General features: G+C 37.2%; 2 protein-coding genes across 3 annotated transcripts in view; one reads left to right on the top strand and one right to left on the bottom strand.

Annotated features, from left to right (window-relative positions):
* LOC101884203 (uncharacterized) overlaps positions 1-1871 on the top strand; it is a 78957-nt gene extending 77086 nt beyond the window's left edge. For both annotated transcript variants that reach the window (XM_087248159.1, XM_087248160.1), the window contains one exon: positions 1425-1871. In XM_087248159.1, the coding sequence (XP_087104285.1) occupies positions 1425-1676 (252 nt within the window). In that variant the 3' untranslated portion in view covers positions 1677-1871. The remainder of the gene's footprint in view (positions 1-1424) is intronic.
* Positions 1872-7998: 6127 nt separating this feature from the next.
* On the bottom strand, positions 7999-9659 carry ascl1a (achaete-scute family bHLH transcription factor 1a). The gene is given in 2 exon segments (NM_131219.1): positions 7999-8826; positions 8933-9659. A coding segment is annotated over 1 exon segment (591 nt). The 5' UTR covers positions 9537-9659; the 3' UTR covers positions 7999-8826; positions 8933-8945.
* Between the last annotated feature and the right edge of the window lie 3972 nt (positions 9660-13631).

The following is a 13631-nucleotide window of genomic DNA, read 5'->3' as shown; positions in this document are numbered from 1 at the left end:
CGCATTCGAGGGCCTAAAACCAAAAAGCTTCAAACATGTTTCAAACTTATTGCAGAGTCGCCCAAAGAAGGGCCTGTGGACCTAAGTTAGCCTATTGTAACCTTTGATTTGGCCCACCATCCCATCTGAGAGAAGTGAGTATGAAAGAAAGGATTGAGCGACAACCTCCCGCTCTCCCTCGTGAAGCAAATATGGAAGTAACTGAAACTGCAATTCATCGAATTTCAGCTAGTCCTGGCTCCATAATAGAGCAGATTTCTTTTGAGCTCACTGTTAAAACGGCTAACTTTACAGCAGAAAAAAAGGTGTTTACAGCCCGGTACAAAGAACAATTTTTGTTTCATATAGCTAATATTTTGCCTTCATGACAACTGTGAGAGGGTGAGTTTTTTTATAACTCCTCCGTTTTGTGTATATTAAGTTATTTTAAGTCTGCATAATTGAGGGCGTGGCCACTTGAGTGACAGCTCGGTCTCGCTGGTCACCATCACTTCACCTCAGCCTATTCCGGCTGATTAGCCGCTGAACTCGACATATACATCGTATTTTTGTTTGTTTTTTTGTGGCTTTACACAGTCAGTTGCATTTTGAAATTATTTCTTAAAATAATCAGATGATATGGCATGCTGTGTGCACTTAATTGTGCTCACAAACCATTCACGTGGCCTCCATTTCCCAGGTTAGTGAAATTATAATAATAATTATAATAATTCGCACTTTTTCCTCTAGAAAAATATAATAAGAACAATGCTTAGTGGCTCGATGTATTACAACAGTGTTTTTAAAAGTCTAAACACATTATTGATATAACGTACAACCAAGCACATGTGATCAGATGACAAGCGGGTCGCAGGTAATAAAGTATTAAGCATTTCTTCCAAAAAAAGCTTGTCTAAGCAAAATGCTAGAAGGCGTTTGTGTTTTTTTGTCGAGACATCAACAAGCAAATCAAGGCACAAACTAGTGTAATTCTGTAGCAAATGAGGTTGTTCTGTTTTTTTTAAAAAAACTATTATTTAATATAAAGCAATGTTTTCAAGTAATTTCTAAACATTATGAATTAAGCTAGGAAATTACCCATAGCAACTATATTCACCTTTGGCCCACTAGTCTCAATCAAGTTTTGGTTCCCTTTATAAGAAAAAAATTGGGCGCCCCTGGCTTATTGTCTTAAACAACAAAACAAAGATTTGTGAAAGCAACAATATTTACGCAAACATATAGTTTCTTTATAAAGTGACATCGCCAACTACAGGCCAGGCATGTATAATACAGCATTTTAAGTTATTTTTAGAGAATCCATGTGAGTAGTGATTGTTTTTAACAGTGTAGTTTCCTGTACATTAAACCTTTCAAAAATGCAGAGTAAAAACTTCCCAGTATGTCATAGGCTACTAACCTGAGAATGTGTGCTCGTTCTGCAGCAGTTATTCTTGTTCCTGCTGGAGGCTCAGACAGGGGGCACTGTGGCACCAGAGGGCTGCATTGAGGCTGAGCAGCTGCTGATGGAGCTCAAGGCAGGAGGCATCAGGCCAGAACATGAGGCTTCGGTGAGACGCGAACTTCGCAATCTGCACTCTCTCGACCTTCTCGACTTCCTTGCTCACCTGCCTCTCTTCATCCTCATCCACAACTCCGTCATTGCAAACCCTTTCGATGACTCCAGCAACCTATGATGGCATCAACAAACAACTCTAGTTGTTACACTAACTACAGAGTGTATACTATTAAAAATAAAGTAATATGTCAGTAAGATTTAAACAGTTTAATTTATTTAAATAAAAATATATTGGTAAAATGTTTTATTTTAAATGTCATTTATTCCTGTGCAGACTTCGGTGTTCATAAAATATTTTTTTGTTGCAATAATGAAATCAATTGCTCTTTTTATTATTTTTTGGGAACTGTTTTTTCAGTTTCATGACTAAAGTTAAAGAGAATTTGTTTGAAATAAAAATATTTTAGCAGAAGAGAAGTGCATATTCAAACAATATAGGTTAAAATTTTTAATATAAATATTTTTATACATATATTATATTATATTATATTATATTATATTATATTATATTATATTATATTATATTATATTATAAATCACATTTTTCTGGCATTCCATAACAAAAATAAATAAATAAATATGAAAGCAACAAACAAATACGCCAAATCTCTAAAAGATTATTACAAGTTTAAGTGTCTCAATTAACTTGTATTGAACAAACTAAAACAACTGTTGAATAGACCTGAATAAAAACTACTGTACAATGGTGTGATTAATTTTTTTTAGGGAATGTCTTGTTTCCTTTGTTTTTTATTTTTCTTAATATTTTATTTATAACAGTTTTTATACGCACAAAACATAACAAAAATATTTTAACGATCTATAATATTTTTTCTACAAATGATAACAAAAAATAGAAAACAGTAAATAAAAAAAATTCAAAAGACATAATAATAATAATAATATTCATAATATTCATAATAATAATAATAATAAGCAAACAAAAAAGAAAAAGAAAAGAAAAAACACCAGTCCGTGCAAACATGCATAGAGTAAATAATATACACCATCAATTTCGACTTGGTCAAACACAAAACATTGAAAATGGAGTGGGAATCTATGATTACAATTGTGCATGAATCATAAGGACTCTACTGTCAACTCTTAAAAAGATAAGCAAGGAAGATGGCCCAGATTTTTTCTAACTTTTTAGACTTAGCAAAACTCATTCAGCAGCAACCAATTCACTCAGCCATTTATGAAAGGTAGGTGGTAAAGTGGACTTCCAATCCATCAAGATCAGCCTTTTAGCCACCACCATACCAAACATAATAGACATTTGCTGATTATGCGACCATGCTTACAAAAGGTCAGAGCATTAAAAGCAGGGCTCAAAATCTGAACTAATGTTTTCTCCTAAAACATTTGAATAAAGCTTAGAAATCTCAGAGCAGAACCAAAAAGTGTGAGCATATGTTTTCTCAAAGCTCTTGCATCTGTCACATAATAGGGAAACTGAAGGGAAAATTGTATTGAGTTTGGTTTTGGTGAAATGTAGTCCATGTACCACTTTAAACTTTATGAGTTGTAACCTTTAGCCCTTCTTCTTAGGTATCATTTGAGATGTTAATTCCAATATCCTCTTTCTATGCCAATTCATGTGATAAAAAGACTGGTGCGATTCTTTAAAAGTTTTTTTCAGCATTCGAATCACTAACTCACCAGAAAAAGTCATTCTAAAGACAGGCAAATGACAGAAGCACGCTGCATTCATTCATGTTCATTCAGTGCTGAACATGAGTATAGAGTGAGACGAGTGCTGTCTGTGGTACTGAAACACTGTTTGCATTGCACTCTTCAGGGCCACAGTCAAACAGCTCATATTTCATGCAGCCAACAGCCTTTATTAAATTGCAATTTGCTTTACAGGCAGCAAATACACTGCATAGCGTGCTCGATAAACATCCTATCACCACTGATAATCACTCACCAAAACTGCTGTGGGACTTAGTAGGGGAAAGGAGACAGAGGAGCTTTGACAAGCATAGAGAGCACCATCACATTCAGCCATAACAAAAGTGAGCATTTGTATAAGAAAGAAGACAGGGGAGAAAAAAAACTGAAAGGGGGGAAAAAACTGAGAGCAACCGGTCTCATTTAGCCTAAAGAAACGTCCGCGGCCCTCTGTTAAAGATTGGACAGTGGTGAAAAGCTCTCTGGGCACTCATGAGGAAGTGAGTGCTGTCTAACAGTCTGCGTCTTTAGATTTACAAAGTCTGGAGAAGTTGAGAGGCAGGGATGGCAGCACTTTCAAAGCCAGTGAAAGGAGGCTGGAGAGGAGCGATAACAAGAAGTCCCCATGAATTTCAACAGGGAGAACATCAGAGGGGCCCGGATCGCTAATCAGTGTGGGTTACATGCTGCCGCTCCAGCTCTATTCAGACGAGCAATAATGAGGAGGCAACATTCTGCCACAAAGGGATGGACACGCGGACGGGCTCCAAAGGGCTGTGTGCACAACTACACACACTGCGACGCCCGCTAACCGTTCCCTTGGACACGCTTGAGTTCAGCATGAATAGTTTGTAAAGGGAATTGGTGGCTGGTATTTTCAGGTGAATGGAGAAGTTTTAAGCATGAACTTTTCATTTTCATCGGGTTCGGTTGTCGAACAAACTAAACAAAAAGAAAGTCTTTTGATAGCTGAGTTAGTGAAGCTTTATGCACTTAAACAATTCATTGGACATTAAATGCATTCGCAACAGGTGAATGAAAAGTTTAAGCACGAATCTTTCATTTCATCTGAGTTCAATTTTGGAAAAAACCAAACAAACCGAATCTTGTGTTAGCTAACTTAAACAAGTTCCTACACTCTAGTCTAAAACATTGCTAGGCTGGTTTAACCAATGCAATCTAAGCCAATTTGTAGATTAAGTGGCTAATTTGTATTAGTTTGTAGTCTCATTTGTACATTTCAGTTTGATTTATCGAGGAAGGGTTGGGTTATGCCTCTGTTTAAAAATCATATGTTTTCATATGAATGTAATTGTATAAATTGGCCACTTTTCTGACAATATGTTAAATAGTTACATTTCCTTGGGAGTTTGGGCTGGTTTAACCCAACGTTGGCTCAAATATGGACAAACCCAACACTGTTTTTTTTTTTTTTTCAATTAAACTTAAACTACACTCTTTTTCAAGATTCATTTCTTTCCATTTTGTCTTTATTTGGCAGAAAGACATGAAGTGGGAGTGAGAGAGGGACAGGATTGGGAAAGGTCCTTAAGTTGGAACTTGAACTCATCACATTCTGAGTGCTGTTGAGTTATATATCAACGTGGAACTACTGTGGAAATCTATCATGCCAACTAAACTGCACTTTTTAACCCAACAGTTGAGTTTGTCCCCTCAATGTTCGGTTAAAACAACCCAACAACTAAACAAAGAGAATCTTGTGTTAGCTAATGTAAACAAGTTCCTACACTGCAAAACAGAGGTTCCCAAAGTAGGGCCCGCTGCCAAAGTTGGCCTATGGTACTGTTAATTTGGCCTGTCTGAAAAAAGAGGGAGAATGATAAGGAGTTGATTGGAGCAAATGCGTTTGACAGAGATCATCATTTCCAATTTAAAGTAACCTTTAGTTTCTTTGTATAATTGAGGAGCTACAAAATAAGCCAACTAAAATTAAATGATGTAAATAGATCTGACTTTTAAAATGTAAATACTGCCACTTGACAGATAGAGGACAATGCACAAGACATCAGTAAGCATATCAAGGCAAAGGCAGGAGCAGCTCAACTACTGTATTCAGCATTAATCTTCATTGTGTTTTAAATTGGATTGTTTATGTTTTAACTATAAGTTCATTATAAAACATACGAAATTATATTGCATCATTAATGTGTTCGTTTTCTAGTTATTTGTAAATATTAGCAAATAAATTAGGAAAATACACATGGCAAATTTATGGTACAGTTTATTCAACACAGCCCTCAATTAAGTTGGGTTTTTGGCCATTTATAAGAGAAAGTTTTTGGCACCGTAGCTCTAAATCATTGCTAGGCTTTGTATTCATTTGTACGATCTCATATACATTTCAGTTGGATTTGCCAAGGAAGGTTTGGGTTATGGGGCATACCTCTATTTAAAAGTCATATCTTTTAATATGAATGAAATGATATAAATTGTCTATTTTTCTGACAATTAGTTAATTTGTTACATTTTCTATTAAGATCGGGCTGGTTCACGTTGGCTCAAATATGGACAAACCCAAAAGTGGGTTATTTTCTTCAATTAAATTTAAACTACACTCTTTTTCAAGATTGATTTCTTGCCATTTGCCTTTATTTGACAGAAAGACATGAAGTGGGAGAGAGAGAGGGGCAGGACTCGTCACATTCTGAGTGCTGTTGAGCTACAGTATATATCAGTGTGGTACTATTGTGAAAATGAAAAGCTATCGTGCCAACTAAACTGCACTTTTTAACTCAACAGCTGAGTTTGTCCATATTTAGCTAAATGTTGGGTTAAAATAATCCAGCATTTTTTAAATAATTGTTAATTACAGTATTTCTATGCTAATCTTTCACCGACTCACACAATAAAAAGGAAATCAAGTGGAAAATGTGCTTTGTCCATCTCAGAGATTCTGATTCATTGATTTTATTCAGGATTTAAAGGCAAAAAAAGCACTGCTTTTCATTCTCAAATGAATTTCACACCAGATAAATATGAGGCTCTGGCTGTAGAAATGTAACTGGCAAATAGGTTCAGTATGCTAGAATAAGATGGGACTTGGTCAAGCTTCTGATGGAGAAGCACTAAAATTGATTTTGATGGCAGTTTAACATGATAAGTAGGTCGAATAACATCGCAGGGAATTCTGGGGCCCATGTTGGCCCCTTAGGTTTTTTAAAACTAGTAGTACTCCTGCTGATTTATGGTCATGATATGGTCATGTTTACAGGGCTCTCATACTACAGGGTTTGTCAAAAAATCATAAAAAAATGTTTGAAAGTCCCAATGCTGGTATAGATACTTTCATTCTACTAATATTGAAGTAAAACAACGGTTAATTTTACAGTTAACAATTGTACTACAGATGCATAGTACTGTATTGTACAGCAGATATTGTTGTTAAACTGGTCAGTTTTGCAGTTGGTGTGCTTTCATGTACTCTGCAACAAAAACTCTGTTTTGCAACATTTATTTCAAACTCTTTAACAGGCAAATTATAACTAAAATAACGAAACCAACAAATAAACAAACTCAATATTGCTTAAAGTGGTGTCAGAACACAATGTAAACAGAGAATTCTTTTAATGTCCATTAATCTGTGTTTTGGGGCAAAATGGTATCCTTTTGTATGTAGCTGATTCACTGCAAGTAGATACCAAAGTTCCACTATAGTTAAAAACAAATAACCATGACAAATTCGAGGTTATCACGGTTACACTACTGAAAGAATGTCCAGTTTTATTTGTTGTAAAACTATTGTCAATGGTTTAAAGGTGGCATGGGTGTGTTATTATTCAAACCATCAATTCATCTAGCCCTGACCGGTCACAAACCGTGGTTTTCCGTCTGAGACGAGTGTAAAATTGTGGCTAATTGATAAGTTTGGGAAGGCCTGCTTCGTCTTACCCTGAACAATGCAGGCGGTACATTCGTCTGAGAGATGTTTTTTTTTCTTCAACACCTGCCTGTTGTGGACAGCACTCGCTTCCAGACGCCGTGTGTTTTTAAAGGGCCAGTTGTTGAGTGTGTGTCGCGGGCTGCTGTCAGAAAGGCACACGCGCCTTCAGCCGACTCCACTCGAGCGCCACACACGCGCACAGTGCCTTTCAATTCATTACAGAAGGCACGCGCCCACCCCGCGCGCGCACACACATGCACACTTTACCTGTCAAACTCCACGACTGTTAATTTAAACTCCACGACTTGGACTTATTTATGTGCAATCGTAACAAACGTGCATTTAAAGTTTGTATTTGGATCAGTGACATCATGATATTTGCTTGTTTCGTTTGTTTTCAACAGATCAGATACAAAAATACTTTTTCTATGTTTGCAATTTCTGAATTTAAAGGTAGGCTATTTAGATATTTTTTAACGTTAGAAACGTCAAAATTGTGTGATTGTTCAGAGATTCCACCACTTATTGCACAAATAAATAAACAAATAAATAACGTTTTTCCCACAAAACGTGTATGGAATGAGCATACAATTTGCTTATTTTCCAAAAGTGCTGTCTCCAAATTGGCATTCATTAAGAGCGCAGTCTTTGAAACGGTCCAGCATGCTGGTCACGTCTCCCCTGCCTGACAACAGGCAGACTGCCGAGGGTTAGCAGGATGGCTTATCACTTTTGTTGTCTATATAAAAAGAAAATGTGTAATGAACAAAAATCTTTGACACATGACTGTGTTCTACCACCATAAAGCAAAATAATTGACTGCAACACGTAAAGCAAAAACCAAGAAAGCATATTTCTTTTTAGAAACGTTTTATTATGAGACTAAACTGTAGAAAATATGGAGATAAGGCATATTCTTATTTTCTGAGGGAGGCAAAACCCAGCATTGTAAAGGCAAAGTGGAACAGGCAGTGTGGAGACACAAAACACCTCCGTTTGGACAATAGCTGCATAACCTTTGATCACTCTGAGTCACATTACAATTGCAATTATTATTCCTATTAAATAAGACACGTTGGTGCTGAAATTTAAACTCTTGAGCATTACACTCCTCTAAAAGCTCCACAACCGTAAAGGGAATTGCCAGCTGCGATGCATTTGAGACTATAAGTCTGAATAAGCAAGAGGTAATGAGCAATTTACGGCAGGCTATAGGTCAAAATATACATATTAAAATGAATGTGTACAAAAACATCTATAAATCTCTCACATACAAAAATAGCTTAATATATTTCCAAAAACAACATGTTTTATACAAATAGAACTTCATATAATAAAATTCGCCAAGTTGGAAGCATATCAGAGTTTTGAGAGAGGGGTCTATCAGGGCAAACCTTCTTTGATTACATTAGCATAGGTAAAGAACAACGTTTGCTTGTTGTTGTTTTTGTATGCATGCCACGGTGTCGTGGAAAGTCTTTTTAAAATAGATTTCTTGGGCGAGTGCGCTGGAAGGACTGGATTCCCGCTCTTCCCTCTTAGTCCCTTGGCTCTTTGACACTCGGGACCCGTGGTTTGCCGGTTTGTATGGGCCATCTCTGGGTGTGCATCCGAACCGGACTGCAGCGCAAACGCAGTGCTTTGTGTTCTTGGAGGACATCCTCCCAAGCGAGTGCTGATATTTTTAAGTTTCCTAAAAAAAGAGAACAAATCTTGGTGAGCATCATGCATGAACAACCAAGTCGTATAAACACACTATAGCCAAGTAATAACAAAGATTTTGACTCATAAATACGAACCTTTTACGAACGCTCAAAACCAGTTGGTGAAGTCCAGGAGCTCTTGTTCTTCTGGACTCAGAGGGTCGTATGAGCCCTCATCCGATGAGTATGAGGATACAGGCGAACCGGCCATAGAGTTCATGTCATTAGAGTAGTTTTGGGAGATGGTGGGTGACAGGACGCCCGACTGGAATGCCGCGCTTACAGCGTCATGCTCGTCCAGAAGCTGCTGCAGCGCGCGGATGTACTCCACAGCCGAGCGCAGCGTCTCCACTTTGCTCATCTTCTTGTTGGCCGCTCCATTGGGAACGTGTTCGCGGAGGGTTGCAAAGCCGTTGTTCACAAGCTTCACCCGGTTGCGTTCTCTCTCGTTCCGTCTGGCCACCGCATGCGGCTGCTGCTGGGGTAAGCTGTAGCCGAAACCGGCGAAATTGAGTCTTCTTTTGCACCGGAGCAGCTCCGGGGAGGATGAGCGCTGCCTCTTTGCCTGCTTTGACGCGGACTTGTTGCTGCACTGGCTGTCTGTCGGGCTGAGTTGGATGCTCTGAGAGGCGAAAAAGCAAGCAGGTGGCATGAACTGCTGCTGGTTTACGCTTATTTCCATCTTGGCGGTGATGTCCATTTCGCGGAGTCAAAAAAAGGAGTGAGTCAAAGCACTAAAGTTTTCTTTGGACTGCCCAGTGGCCGTGCGTCTTGCTCGTGGCGTTCACGTGTGGCTTCAATGGGCAGGGGTGCTCCGGACTCTCGACCTGTTCTGAGTTGGGAGATGGAAACAGCGCGGCCTTTTCAATACGCCGGCGGCCCGCCGCGCGTTACCCCTGACCACGCCCCCTGAGATACGCTTGCGTTGCGTACGCCGGGCGCGTGCCGCTCCTGCCACTGAGTAAACAACTTCTCGTAAAGAATGACTAGAGGTGTTTTTCGGTTATGACAAGTGTTCCTCGGAGAACAAACACACGCACACACAATGAGCTGCAATGAAGGCATCCCATGCCCTTGCAAAATATACAAGAGCACATTTTAATTTTACTTTAGGACGCATTCATAAATGAGCCATCTGAAGATTGATCATTTTAATACATAGAAAACATTTGAGTGAAAATATAAGAACGGTGCATGTCTAGGAGTCCATTGACTGATCTAATGGATTGATTTGAATAGATCTAAATTGGATTTTATTTTTTTTATTTTTATTTTTTTATAATTTGACTATATGTATTTTTTGTTTATAGAGAACAGAAAAAACAATGTAGTTTTCACAATTAAATGTGCTGTTCAAAAACTTACCAGAAAGAAAAAAAAAACAAAGTAAAATAATTATAAACAAATATACCTAAAGGTGTTTCCCCAGATTACACTTGTTATTGACAATAGAATCGCCCATTTAACTATTTAAAATGTCGATCACTTACTTATAAAACAAATCAGAAGTTATGCAAATAAAACAAACAATGCGTAATTGATGTTGTGAATAAGACCCATTACTCCCTTCGAAATTATTCAGATGTGACTAAAAAGCAAACAAAGCACTTTTATGGCCTGAAAGTTATGAATTCACACTTGTCACCAAGTGTCTGGCCGCTGTTGTTAACGCATTACAGCCTTATAACTCTGCTCCACATAGAGAATCTTTGTCCGGGCGAGATGATTTTGGCCAGTCATTATTAGAAATCATCACAGCAGGACAGGCGGAACGGATGGGTTATTTTGTGGACGCGCATTGAGTAAAGCTCCTGACACCTTATTCACTCTATTTACTTACAGTATATCCCTCGATTAATTTCGTCTCTTTCACAGAGCACGATAATAGCACATTGCTTTCACTCAACTTTGTTTTGAATGACTTTGCCTGCGCCCGTTTTGTGTGTGCGCGCGATGCATGTGGAGTGGAGAGGGAGGGAGGGGGCAATAAATTGTGTAATTTCTCTTCGTTGGCTGAGGCATTCAAGATCAGGCCAGCATTCAAGCACCCAGCCCCCTCCAACTTTCCTTTCTCTCCCTCTCTCTTTTTTTCTCCTTCTCCTTTTTTAGCGCAGCAAGGGCGTTTAGAAAAGAAGCGTGGGTTCTATTCACTCCGGCTGGGACTCTCTGAAACATATCCACCATGCTCTGTCAGTGCATTTGCAGAGTCCAATTAGCGTTTTGTAAGCCCCTCTTTCTTTCATGATACTCTAGGCTCCGGGAAGGTTCCAGTCATTCCCGGGTGTAATAATTAATATGACATCTGGGCGTCTGAACTGCTATTGAAACACCTCTGCGCTGTCTTACAACTCGGAGAGCTGCAGCAAAATAATAAAAACAAAACGACCGAGAACAAAGCCGTTTGTTTTCACTCATAAGCCCGGGTTTGATATGCAGGATTATATTTCAATTTGTTAGCTGTTAAAACTACATTGCAAACTTGTTTTTGTTGTTGTTGTAGCTCGATCGATTCAATGACTATTCATTGGTGCGCTTTTGGAGCAGGTGCGCGGCGTTTACGCGCTGCTATTTCTGAATGATATTGGATGAGTGTGGGCTAATGAAGATGAGGCGGTCATATTCGCGAAAAAAGCGAACACCAACGATTCTTCGTTTACTGCGTGCATTTTTTTTGCAACCACACGCACGAGCGTAAAAGTAAAGGAAAGGGTTAAGCGCGCAATTCACTAGAAGTACAATAGGCTGGTATGGCATGCATTTAGTGCACACATACATACATACATACATACATACATACATACATACATACATACATACATACATACATACATACATACATACATACATACATACATACATACATGCATGCATGCATGCATAAACAGATTGCCCAATGCGTTAGAGGGTCTGCTGTATGAGTAATAAACAAACCAAAAAAGTTTTTTCCTACACAGCACATTTTAACTGAACTCATGAAAAAAAGTTATTTAGTTATTTTCATTTCATACAATTATTGTTATAATTATTGCTATTGTCACCGTCATCAATATATATATATATATATATATATATATATATATATATATATATATATATATATATATATATATATATATATACATATTAGTTATTTATTTTCTGCAGTGATACCATATAAAACCATTTTTAGTTCTCCAAAGAAACTTTTAAATCAAAGTTTTTTCTTATGTATACTTTTAATCAATAAAGGTTCTTGGCAGTTCCATTAAGCACTTTCCAATCGCTACAAATGAAAAGACTTTTAATAATTAATTTTATAACGTTCTTAATTCAAAGAAAATAAACGACTTTTAAAAATAAAACTCCTTTATTAAAGCATAATTTAAGTTTGTTGAAGTTATGAAGTTTGTTTAATATTTATGTAATCTTATATATTCTGTTCTCAATCTAAATGTCTTCCCATTTTTTAAATTTGTTGATCACACAAACTAATGAAAAATGTACAAACAACAATAAAATAAAAAACAGTTGTAAAGCTCTTATAGTGGCTATTTGGAGAACAAAAATGGTTCATGTGGTACTGCTGCAAAAATGCTTATTTGGAAGTTTGATAAAAAAATGTAACCTTGCGTGCACTTGCAAAAAAGTTTCCTAATGGAACCACAGATGCCATTAAATATGTTTTCACTGTCTGCGCCAATAGCCTAGTGGTTAAGTGCGCTGACATATAGCACCATGGTGATAACGGTGACCAGAGTTCGATTCCTGGCTCAAGGTTCTACACAGATCCTTCCCCTCTCTCTGCTCCCAATGCTTTCCTGTCTGTCCTCAACTATGCGATCAAAATAAAACAGTAAAAAAAAAATGTTTTCTCTTAAAAAATAAGGATTCTTCTTTGACATCAACGGTTCTGTGAAGGACTACTGTATTCACCCTACATGATCTATTAAAATTCAAATAAACTTTTCGTTCCATAGAGGGTTCAAAAATACATTCTTTTTGTTATTAAAATGTATTTTACACACACAAAATAATGTTGCTTTTAGGAACTATTTACTTAAAGATTGCTTAAGAACCAAAAAAAAAAAAAAAATCTAATATGGCATTGCTGTGAACACTATATTTTGGAAACTTTATTATTAAGTGTTTTGGTCCCACTTTATATTAAGTGTCCTTAACTACTATGTACTTGCATCAAAAAATAAACACATCGTACTTACTGTGTTCATAATGTATTTGAAAACACTTGTGGTGCTCGTGAGTTGGGATAGGAGTAGGGTTATGGACAGGCTTGTTGGTATGGGTAGGTTTAAGGGTGTGTTAAGGTGTAAGGGTAGGTCAATAGTGTATTAACAAATGTAATTAAAGAAGTTAATTACAGATGTAATTACATACAGGTATTTAATCAAGCATAAGTACACAGTAAATACATGTATTTACACAATTAATACATTGTAACTCATTATTAGTTTCTGTGTAAGTACAAATTAGTTAAGGACACTTAATATAAAGTGGGACCAGTGTTTTTTTAAAGAGTGTGTTCCAACTAAGGGGGAGTTTTCACCAGCATATTCAGACATGTTTTGGTTCCCCGAAGAAACTTTTCATGATCAGCTAATCAGAACTAGGCATGTTATGATAAGCGTTTACAAGGTATACCGCAGTTTGGAAAGTCAAGGTTTAAAACTGCCAAAATTTTCTGTTATACCGCTCCTATGGTATATGTAAGATTTTTTGTTTAATTTTGTTTTTGGTACTTTAGGACAACAGTATCTCCACCAGAAAAGATATTTAAAGATGCTGTTTTAAATCGTAA

This window comes from Danio rerio, chromosome 4 (assembly GCF_052040795.2).
Source record: "Danio rerio strain M-AB ecotype USA chromosome 4, GRCz13ab, whole genome shotgun sequence".
Classification (NCBI taxonomy): Eukaryota; Metazoa; Chordata; class Actinopteri; order Cypriniformes; family Danionidae; genus Danio; species Danio rerio.
This window is presented reverse-complemented; position numbering and strand designations above follow the sequence as displayed.